Raw genomic sequence first — 11,477 nt, forward strand, 5'->3', positions numbered from 1 at the left:
CAGTGGCCTACTAACATGGCTATCAATTGTTTGGCACTTGACTTTGTATGTGCAAATGTGCATTGTGCTGTGTATCACATACATCAATTGCAACAATTTCCAGATTTTACTGAAATTTCAACGTGTTTCAGCTACCACTAAATGTTTTAAAAAATGTATAAACTTCACATTAAGTGTTTTTGTATTTATTTTGTAAAAAATTTAAAATCGCAATTTTCCAAAAGTACATATTTACCATTGTTTGACTTTACCAAGTTATAGTACTCCCCAACCTGACGAAAATGAATCCAAACAGATGTGTGTTTGCTTTAAGGGTTTATGAAATACAGGTATTTAAAGTTTGACCCATTTCGTCAAATCTCCCAAATTTCGAAGGCCTTGAGCTACCCCTAAACATTACTATTTTTCAAAAATATTTTACACAAGGTGTTTTTATAGTAAATGGAAACTTTTGAAAGAGTGAGACTTTAAAATTTCAAAATTTCACTTTTTTTGAACTCACTCTACCTAACGCTAACCCTCGCTGATTGCAGTTTCCGCAAACATTTTTCTGCACTTTCCGCTAACCCTAACCATAGACTAATCTATGCTCTAACCCTCGCTGATCGCAGTTTTTGCAAACATTTTTTTGTAGTTTTTGCTAACCGCAGTTTCTGCTAACCCTTACCCTAACCTTAGAGTAATCTATGCTCTAACCCTAACCCTCGCTGATCGCAGTTTCCGCAAACATTTTTCCGCAGTTTCCGCTAACCTTTACCCTAACTCTAACCATAGATTAATCTATGCTCTAACCTTAACCCTCGCTGATCGCAAATTCCGCAAACATTTTTCCGCTAACCGCAGTTTCCGCTTACCCTATCTCTAACCATCGAGTAATCTATGCTCCCTAACCCTCGCTGATTGCAGTTTCCGCAAAGATTTTTCCGAAGTTTCCACTAACCCTAACTCTCAAGTTGTTTGCGGAAACTCCGATCAGCGACTTCGGCTTTGTGCTATTAAACTGCGATCAGCAATTTCGGCTTTTTTTAATTTTTTTTCTCGATGTTTTCAGGGTACGAACTGAGGGTACGAACTGTTCAGGGTACAAACTAGGTTGCACCCTCGTGATTTCAGGTATTGAACCCTCTTCAGTACAACTTCATCAACAGCATATTACAGTAAAATTTACAGCAGTTCACTTTAGAGAATGACTAAATTAAAAATACTACATTACTTATGTTCGAAAAGACATAAAAAAGCTACTCGAATTAAAATTGACCACAAACATGCAGCAGCCTAATGATTAAGTCACTTCGGATCAAAAATTGATTTAAAAAAAAAAACACTTCCGGTTGTTATTAAATTCATTCCCTCGGGAACACCAGCCCAAGAAACATCGTATGCGCCACTGAGTCAATTGAATAAAATTGTTGAATTTAGAAGTTATATAGGCACTTTTTTCTTCTCCTCTCGTCTTTTGCTTTCAAAGAGAAAAAAAGAAAGAATACCGGTACGTCATGACTGATCAAATAGTGTTTCAGATTAAAAGACCGAAGCCGGTCAAATAGCCACTGCCATCAAAAAACATAAGTGGATTTCGGAATGGCCCGTTTCGGTGAGTCCAATTCGGTAAGTCCGATTCGGTGAGTCTGATTCGGTGAGCCCGACCCCTTTACGGGGGATTTTTTCATTTTTTTTTTTTAAATTATTGGGTACCATAGCCTAATTATCATTGCCGTTTTAGGGTTAGGGGTTTGGGGTTGGGTTAGAGGTTAGGAACTCACCGAATCGGGCTCACCGAATAGTAGCAGACCCAGTGGATTTATAGATTTTTTGGAGCGTTCTACAATACTAGCAATTTTTTCTAAATAGAGCATCCAAAGTTAAAGTGTCGTTCTGTACCTGATATTATACACTCTAGCACTATCGTATCATGACAAATTGTGAATAATTTTGTAGGAGTCGTTGTAAGCAAGTCGTATGCGATTTAAAGTACAGTACAAGTTGTATAATTACACCATAGCTGAGAACAATACATTTGCATACAATACAATATTGGATTTGGACTTCTGATGATTAGGATATTACTTTAATGTCTTCCTAACACCACCAAGTGATAATGAATTTTTTTGTATTGATAAACTCATTGTTTAAAAAGCCTTTAACCATACAGTATATTTAGTCGCCATCTCTGCCTAAAGCAGACTGCACTTCAACATGAGTCACATTTAAGTTTTGATCTAGAGCTCAATGTTGCCAAATTTAGTCCGGTCCATGCCTGGATGTTGTCATACCGTCACATCGTCTTGGTGGTCTGCCTTGTTTTCTTTTTCCGTTGACCTAACCTTCCATCAGGGATTTCTAGAAGTAGGCTTATTTTTCTGACTCCATATTTTGATCTTTTAGTATGGCCGAACAGTTCTAGAATCTTTGATTTTATTACTACTGCAATTGGTTGTGGCTTTGTTAAAGTCAATACTTTTACTTGAACACTATTAGTCAAATTCTGCTTGTTTGATGATACCAGTTCATTTCTTTCCAGATTACATTGCAAGGTTTGTTTAAATTTAGTTAGGTATATACAATAGATTGTTATTAAGCAAACTTCTGTGTTCAAAATATACTGAGAGTTCAAAAGGAACTTCTATGTTGTAACGTAATCTTCATCAATGCAATTCTACTTGTCTTTGATGAAATCAAACTGTAAAAAATCATCTATGAACATGAATAGGCTAGGCTATTGATATTAAAACATATATTCTTTGTAATTGCAACTATAATTAATTGCATTTGCAAGTAATTGTAATTTGAAAATTTTGGAACAATGGATTTGTAATTTAATTAAAAATTTTAATAGCATATATTGTCATGTAAATAATCTGTTACAATTGATTCAACTCTGGTTTACATCCTGAAAAATGCTGGTTCTTATATTTTCATGCCTCTTGCAATAGCCTAGTGAAAGTAGACTGTAGAGTAGGGAGGGCCGTCAGAAACAGATCGCTTAGCAACTCGAGTTTCTTAGGAGGTTTGTCGAGTAAATGGCGAAATCGAAAACCATTTTTTAATTGAACGCCAGGAAGACGGCGCACAACACGGACCTAATCGGTAAATCACCCCATTCCAGGGATATTGCAAGAGTTGCCATACCGTCCTTAATTCTAAGATTTGTCCTTTTGAAGAACTCTATCTTAGAAAATATTACTGTCCTTATTGCTAGGAAATGTCCTTCTTTTTGATTTGAGTCCTTATTTTGTCTTATTTTCAACAATTAGTGAATAAACTTAGTGGAATGACAGCCAAATCCCTACTACAGTAAAAGTAAACCTAGACCTGAGTTGTCGTGAGATGCACATAGTATTTTTTCACGAACAATGAGTTGCTGGAACACATTGTTTCTGGCAAACAATATGGCATGTGATATATAATGGCTCGTATAAATGCTGAGATTTGTTCAAAAACGTTTGTTTTATTTTGTATGAAAATTTATTTTTTCTGTTGTCGTTATTTTGGGGTCCATGCCGATGGCAGCCCTGGATATTGCAGTGGCGTATACGCCGCACACCCATCAAACATGGTTGATTTATCAATCATCATACAGTTAAACATGCAAGTAGGCTACTTGGTAGCCTATATAAATGGTGAAGGCAGGGTATACAAGTAGCCTAAGTAGCCTACTTGGTAGCCTATATAAAAGGTGAAGGTTTGGTATGCAAGTAACTAGGCTCTTGGCAGCCTATAAAAAAGATGAAGGTATGGTATGTAAGTAAGTAGGCTACTTGATAGCCTACATAAAAGGTGATGGCAGGGTATGTAAGTAAGTAGGCTACTTGATAGCCTACATAAAAGGTGAAGGCATGGTATGCAAGTAAGTAGGCTACTTGGTAGCCTATATAAATGATGAAGGCAGGGTATACAAGTACGGTAGCCTACATAAAAGGTGATGGCAGGGTATGCAAGTAAGTAGGCTGCTTGGTAGCCTACATAAAAGGTGAAGGCATGTTATGCAAGTAAGTAGGCTTCTTGATACCCTATATAAATGGTGAAGGCATGGTATGTAAGTAAGTAGGCTACTTGGTAGCAGCCTATATAAATGGTAAAGGCATGGTATGCAAGTAGGCTACTTAGTAGCCTGTTTAAAAGGTGAAGGCATGGTATGTAAATAAGTAGGCCACTTGGTGGCCTATATAAATGGTGAAGGCATGGTATGCAAGTAGCTTAAGTACTTGGTAGCGTATATAAAAGGTGATGACAGGGTAGCCTATGCAAGTACGTAGGCTATTTGGTAGCCTATATAAAAGGCGAAGGCATGATATGCACGTAAGTCGGTTTCTTGGTAGCCTATATAAAAGATGAAGGCACGGTATGTAAGTAAGTAAGCTACTTAGCAGCCTATAGGGCCTATAAAAAGTGAAGTCAGGGTATATGGACGACACAGGTATCAGATAAGTATCAGTGCTCAGTGAAGGCAGAACAGGTAGGGTGTTACCCTACTGACTGAAGCAAGTACCATAATTGGGTTCTGTTTCAATGAAACATATAATCATAATAGTGAAGTGAAGAGATATGTAAAACACAATTCGCAATTTATTACAGGTATTCAGGACAGTAATTCGTAATAGTGCTAGTGGTAGCCTACAAGTCGTATTTTACGTTGATTGATTGAATGCAAATAATGACAACATACTCGTTGATCCGGTGGAGTCAGCAGAAACTCACTGAGCCATCAATTCTACGCGATTTTAGCATCCAACAGCTCACAGAGCTTTTCGTCGAGACTGATGTTCCTACATCGATTGACAGTTTTCCATGCTGCACACAAGCAGTTGAGCGCGCAGCCAAACTCGCCACCGAAGTGAGCGATAAAGTCATCGACCATGATAGTAGACATGAATTTATTCTGACGCGAACTGCTGTTTTGTGTATTTTTTATTTTTTTAATTATATAGGCCTACTTTTTTTTTTTTGGAAAATTTTCTTTTCTTTTTTTATTTGGATGATATTGATTTTTTTTGTGCGGCGTCTTCCCGCGGCCCGATCTAAAAAAGGTTTTCAGATTATTTGTTCGTGACCTAAGCCTCCTATCTGAGCCGAGTTGCTAAGTGATTTGACAAAAAAAGTGCATTGACGGCCCTCCCTACTGTAGAGATGTATAAAAAGTTTGATTCTGAACTGTCAATGCTGATGTTTGAGCCATTATTGCTTGGCCTTGTTGGTGTTTTTTTCATTGAGGAATCTACGGGTAGCGTTCAATAGACTAAGGATTAATTGCTGAGCCATCTGCCAGATCTCCTTACTTGTTTGGTTGATGAAAAATTGATTGTGAAAGTCATGGGAAATACAGCTTATTCACGTCCTTTTTCTTTAAATGTTGGTTAGCTCATTAGAGGTTTTCTTGTGTGGTTAAGCTAACATAAGTTGGTTTTGAGTGTCTGACATGCCACCCAAAAAGAAAAAAGAAGTAGAAAAACCACCATTAATACTTGGTCGTTTGGGCACATCTTTAAAAATTGGAATTGTTGGTTTACCTAACGTTGGAAAGTCTACTTTTTTTAATGTGTTGACTAAAAGTCAAGTAAGTTCTCTATAATCACAATAACATTAAATAGTACGGTATTTATTTTATTAAATGTGCATGGAGAATCAGCAGAGTCCTATTTATGGCATATGCATTTGGCTCTACTACTGTTAAGCATCATTATTGCTTAAAAAGTAAACGTATGATAGCATTACCTAAAACTATCACTAAATAAATAACGGTGAGTAGCTAACTAAATAATTCCTTAACGGTACTCAATAAATGTACTGACATGAAATAGTACTAGCTAGTTGGACGTGTCATATTATTTTGTGCATAAAATTAGGAGAGACTGGTAAATTTTGTGATATCAGCTGTAGTTTTGTCACAATTCTTTTAATGTCCTATTTCTAACTTTATTCTTTAAAAGGTTTTAATTCAAAAGCATTTTAAATTTGCATTCTGAGCTTATAGCTCTTAACTGTTTTGATGCAAGAACAATTCAGGTTAGGGTGGTGCTTGATCTGATTTGATATAAGTCGGCTAAAGAAAATTAACCGATAGCTAAATCAAGTTAAGGTTTTATTTACATCAACAAACTGCACATTAAAGCTTAAAATTGTTGCATTGTTTTCCCTGACTGGATTAGAATGCAAAAATCTCTTTTTATTTTTTGTATCTCACAGGCTTCTGCTGAAAATTTTCCATTTTGTACAATTGACCCCAATGAAAGCAGAGTACCAGTGCCAGATGATAGATGGGCGTATTTATGTCAATATCATAAACCTGCAAGCAAGGTAGCTGCCAGGTGTTGAATAGATGTTTTTCTTGTGTTTAAGAAAAGTTGTTTTTGCATACTTGAAGTGGTTAAAAATTCCTCTTTGTGTTTATTGATTTTTGTTTTTAAAGTTGCTTGTATATCTTAATTTTAGTGGCTATCCAAAGTATATGATTTTCAGTGGTTGGGAGAACAACCAAATGCAACTTGCTCTGTTTTTTTAAATACAAGCATTGCTTCAATTAGCAAAATAGTTTAAAAACAGCACTGGCACATATGTAGTTTATGCTGCAATTAAATAGGTTGGGTTAAGTCTTTATACTTTTATAATAATATATCATGGTAGTTCCTCAAGTCATCACATTGGGGGAGAATTGATTGTGAAAGCCTTGTGAAATTGTGAAATTTGCATTACATGTTTTTACTGGTTTACTGCATTAATCCATTACTGGTTTTTAAAGGTCATCATCATCATGATCAACTTCATGGTCATCACCCTACCATCCAATTCTTACCTGAGAGCAGTATAGTCAGAGAAAAAAATGTTGTCGGACCATGCAGCATGCGACAACTCAGCAAGTGCTTCAACTCAGTAGTTACACTTCAGCTACTGCCAAGTCAGCAAATGAGATTTACGTGCTTACGTCGGACTTGCTTGGTCATCGCTTGCCAAACTGAATTTGCTGACTTGTGACATGCCAAGTTATGGCTTGCTAAGTTGTTGCTTACTCAATTTCATCATTACTAACTTCAGCCACTTGCTGAAATGTTGCTAGCTCAGTTGTCACTTGCTCAGTTATCGCTTGCTCAGTTCACAACTGCTGACTTGTAGGAGACTCAGAAAAAAAGCTTTTGAAACGATTTGTAATTTATTTTTGAAATGCTGCTTTTTGTTTTTTTGGTAACAATTTTTACTTAATATGCAGGTTCCAGCATTCTTGTCTGTAGTGGATATTGCCGGTTTAGTGAAAGGTGCCAACGAAGGACAAGGACTCGGCAATGCATTTCTCTCTCACATCAGCAGTTGTGATGCCATATTTCACATGACAAGAGCATTTGATGATTCTGAGGTTACCTTCTTGTTTTTTAAAAACAGAGTGAAACTATTATTTAATAGATACAAATATAAATAATATAGTTTTTGTAGCTTGGGGAAAGGTACTAGTTTACAGTGCTGTAGGTAAAATACACCGCATTTTTTTTAACTTTATTTAGTTCGTTCGGCCATGTATAAAAATCTGAGTAACATCAATGGACTTAACAATTTTTTTATTACTTTGTTTATGCGAAAAAATCTACTAACATAACATTAATAATATAAAAAATATAGTGCAGACTGCAGATGTATCTATGACTACACCAGATGACTGATTGACTGAGGACACAGCGATGTGTTAAAACTGTCTGGAAGTTTATTTTATTGACGTTACAGTGTGTCCGTATATTTTTTCCCGTCAACAAAATAACAGCCCAACAATATGTACGGTATGCTAAGTCCATTAGCCTTTTTCAGTTTTATATGTCTTTAGTACAACAAAGCATACTTTCTACCACAGCTTTATCATATGAATAAGAAATGTTTTTCCTGTTTGCTACTAGCTTTTTCAAATTTGCTATGTTCATTTCTATATGGTTTGAATTTTGATGCAACGATTTTTTGAATTTAAAATTAATATCAAAGTTTTTTTTATGCAAAGGTGGTTCACGTAGAAGGTGATGTCAACCCTGTGAGAGATCTAGAGATCATTCAAGAGGAGCTTCGCTTGAAAGATGTTGAACATCTCACCAAACGACTTACCGATTTAGAAAAGGTTTATTCTAGAGGAGGTGAAAAAAAGGTAAATGCTGATGATCGTTTTTAATTAGAGAGACTTTGATCAGCTGCTAATTATGTAACTCACAAAATAGTACTTTGTCCTCACATAATATCTGTTTCAATGGGTTTATTTTTGTAATTGGTCAAGACATCACCAAAGAAAAACATTGAAACGCTAGAGCGAATTAATGAAGTCGGGAAGGTTTTACCAGCGATCAGTGACTTTTGCGTTGATTGAACATCTTGGTATCTTGTACCAGAATTCAGTTTGCTGTTCTCAACTGCTTCAAATGTCATTTTTTAAATTTTTATTAAAGCAGCGAAAATTAAGCCTGTCCAGTGTACACACATGATCATGGGTAAAATTAAAGTGTTTAACGTTCATACGTTTTTAACGCTCTTGTGTCTTTACGGAATTGATGACGTTGTAATAAAAAGCAAATGCACTCACATGTTGAGCCTAATTTGCTAAAGGTTATTCAATCTGGCTGATTTAATTTGATGAATGTTTTACTCCAGATAACTGACTTGATGTCTGCGCTAATCCTTGTTTAAAATCTTGCTCATAACGTTTCTTTGAAGACCAGCAATGCCCCCAGTATCATACCGTAAACCAACCATATAATAAGTTCAACATAAGAAACACTGACCTGACTTTTACAGTTTATACAGTATATTATTGTAGATTGTAGATGCTCTTATTGAAAACAGATGCGCCTCTTAAAGTCGTGCAATCAAATCTTTCACACTGCTTTGTTCTAAGAAAGAACGTTTAACAAGCTATTGACAGGACTCAAATACGTTGAAACAACGTTGCATTGCAGTATAAGTTGGAATTCGATACTTTAAGCAAGATTAAAACTCTCCTGGTTGACGAAAAGAAGCCGGTGCGATATGGAGAGTGGGGAACGAAAGAGATCGAGGTGTTGAATGAGCACTTGTTTCTCACTTCGAAACCGCAGGTACCATGTCTAATTGTCTAGGCTATAGCGTTCTGTCCTGTCAACAAATCAGTCTTCTGTTTACATTGTTTCAATTTCAACGTCTGTAGACGCATTGGCGTAGCCAGGGGATGGATGGCGAAAGGGGCCATGGCCCCCCAAATTTTCAAAGTTTGGATTCCGAAGTTGAGCCCTTTGTTGAAAATATAATAAAATTTGTAGAAATTTGTATCGTTAGAAAATTTGTATCGTTTTCCAAGACATCTGGTTATTAACACTCCCCAGGACTTGTTTTAGACACACAGAAAGATACCAGTAAATTTTGCAAATCGTAAATCGCACAAAGTTTACGCGATTTACGCTTCTTTTAATCTGTAGAAGCAATTTCAGAATTGCTTACTCTGTTGGGTTTTTGTGTAGTTTTTGAGTTTTTGGTGTTCTCTAATTTTAGCTGCAGTTTTTGCCCGCTCGTGTATAAGAGCTACCTTTAATAAGCTAATAGCTGTTTATCTGCTAATAAATTTCATACAAATATTACCCTAAAAGTGTTTCCAGAAAGCGCTATAATCCATTATTTGAGTGTAATTTTGCAAAAATTTTCCGGGGGGGTTCATGCCCCCGGACCCCTTAGAATACGCGTGCCTTCGGCACGCTCTAACCCCCCACTACTTTTATTGCCTCCCTTGCTCAACCCACCAGGATACGCCACTGCACTTCACGTGGCGATGTCTTAAATCAAACACTTTGTCATTCTCTTCAATTTATCAAATATTTGGCCCCCTTCTCAATTTTTTTTCTGGCTACGCCACTGTGCAGACGTTGAATCCATGTAAAAAGTGGACTGATTTACTGCCCTGGGAATCCTGCTTTTATTTCTCTGTATTTTGCGTAAAAGTTTTACCCCGTCCGATTTCTATTTTTAGATCTACCTTGTCAACTTGAGCGAGAAAGATTACATTCGCAAAAAGAATAAATGGCTCATGAAGATCAAAAACTGGGTGAACGAAAACGACCCAAACGCGGTTCTGATCCCGTTTTCAGGAAGCTTTGAACTCAAGGTGAATAATTATTTTTTCTCCGTCACCGTGTTTGTATTCTGTTGGTCGCTGCAGTAGGCACGTGAACTCTTCGAAGCATTTTTTATAGTGAAGGGCAGATTGGTGTAGCGGTTTGAGCATTAGGGTTTTGGAGGTAGTCATTTTGATGACGTGGGTTCAATTGTCACCCCTGCCGTTATTTTTTTACTTCTGGAATTACCAAACAAAGTTCAAAGAAAGAATCAACTCTCTGGCTGAGTGCTAGAAGGGTCACAATGCTGCAGTTAGCTGGTTCATAGGGAAAGTTGTCGTATGTTTAAAGTGTCTTCCCGTCAAAACAGTCAAAACTGCTACAGTACAGCGACCTACAGATTAGCCTACAAATACGTTGTCCGTTACAACTTAAAATTTAGAAAATCGTCAATTTTATTTCTCCAATTTTCTCAGAATATAGTGAAAGAACTATACTGCGTGCGTAGTTTTATCAAACTCTTAAAGATACGCTTGCCCGTAATGTTAAAATATATAACTTACAATACGAATATTTGTAAGACCCTGCGAAACAGCAATAAACTTGCATCTGGCTGAGCAGGCTTTTTTACTGCTTTACTTATTTCAACATCCGCAGAAGAGCGCATTATAAAAACGTACTTCGATAAAGTTTGTTTTGTATATGTGTGCAAGTTTAACATATAATATCTTTTTTTCTATTTGAATAAGTTTCTTCTGATGACCCTACTGAGGTGAAACAGGCTGTTAACGTTTTTAGTGAACTAGTAACTAATTTTGTTATACTGTTTTTTGTGTAGTTATTAGAAATGGCAGATGATGCTGAAAGGGAAGCATTCTTGAAGGAACAACATAACGGTGAAGTTACTTCCGCCCTGGACAAGATCATTGTAACAGGGTTCAAATGCCTCGGCCTTCAATACTTTTTCACTGCTGGTGCAGACGAAGTGAAGGCCTGGACGATCAAGCGCGGTTCTCTTGCACCACAAGCTGCTGGTCGTATTCACGGCGATTTTGAAAAAGGTTTCATCATGGCTGAAGTCCAAAAGTTTAGTGACTTTAAGGAGCTCGGCTCTGAAGCCGCAGTCAAGGCTGCTGGAAAATATAGGCAGCAAGGAAGAAATTACATCGTAGAAGATGGAGATATCATTTTCTTCAAATTCAACACTCCATCCCAGCCTAAAAAGAAGTGATGTTCGTAGTTCTGCAAGCGGATTACTGCAATTTTAAAATTTAACTACGTGCAAGTAGTGCTGCATTGTTGCTGCTGCTCTTTTTTCGAGAAGTCATGCCAAATACAAAAACAAGCGTTTACGAGTGCATGTCCCCCACCCTTGTCGCCATACTCATCGTTGATAAGGTTGTAGAATGTAGTTTCTACACTTAGCTTGGAATTTTT

The 11,477-nt window shown here is 36.8% G+C and overlaps 1 protein-coding gene across 1 annotated transcript; it reads left to right on the forward strand.

Moving 5' to 3' along the window:
- Positions 1 to 5,362: 5,362 nt before the first annotated feature.
- On the forward strand, positions 5,363 to 11,392 carry LOC145778014 (obg-like ATPase 1). The gene is made up of 7 exons (XM_082589398.1): positions 5,363 to 5,554; positions 6,184 to 6,294; positions 7,202 to 7,345; positions 7,973 to 8,113; positions 8,916 to 9,053; positions 9,956 to 10,090; positions 10,879 to 11,392. The coding sequence occupies exons 1-7, from the start codon at positions 5,417 to 5,419 to the stop codon at positions 11,269 to 11,271; spliced, it is 1,200 nt and encodes a 399-aa protein (XP_082445524.1). The 5' UTR covers positions 5,363 to 5,416; the 3' UTR covers positions 11,272 to 11,392.
- Positions 11,393 to 11,477: the final 85 nt, after the last annotated feature.

Source organism: Aplidium turbinatum, chromosome 10 (genome assembly GCF_918807975.1).
Source record: "Aplidium turbinatum chromosome 10, kaAplTurb1.1, whole genome shotgun sequence".
Classification (NCBI taxonomy): Eukaryota; Metazoa; Chordata; class Ascidiacea; order Aplousobranchia; family Polyclinidae; genus Aplidium; species Aplidium turbinatum.

Excerpts from the sequence above, each read along its gene's own strand:
- LOC145778014 (XM_082589398.1), top strand. The coding sequence starts at position 5,417 with ATGCCACCCAAAAAGAAAAAAGAAGTAGAAAAACCACCATTAATACTT. Across the intron at positions 7,346-7,972 it reads GAGCATTTGATGATTCTGAG|GTGGTTCACGTAGAAGGTGA; the intron begins GTTACCTTCTTG and ends TTTTATGCAAAG. Across the intron at positions 10,091-10,878 it reads CAGGAAGCTTTGAACTCAAG|TTATTAGAAATGGCAGATGA; the intron begins GTGAATAATTAT and ends TTTTTTGTGTAG.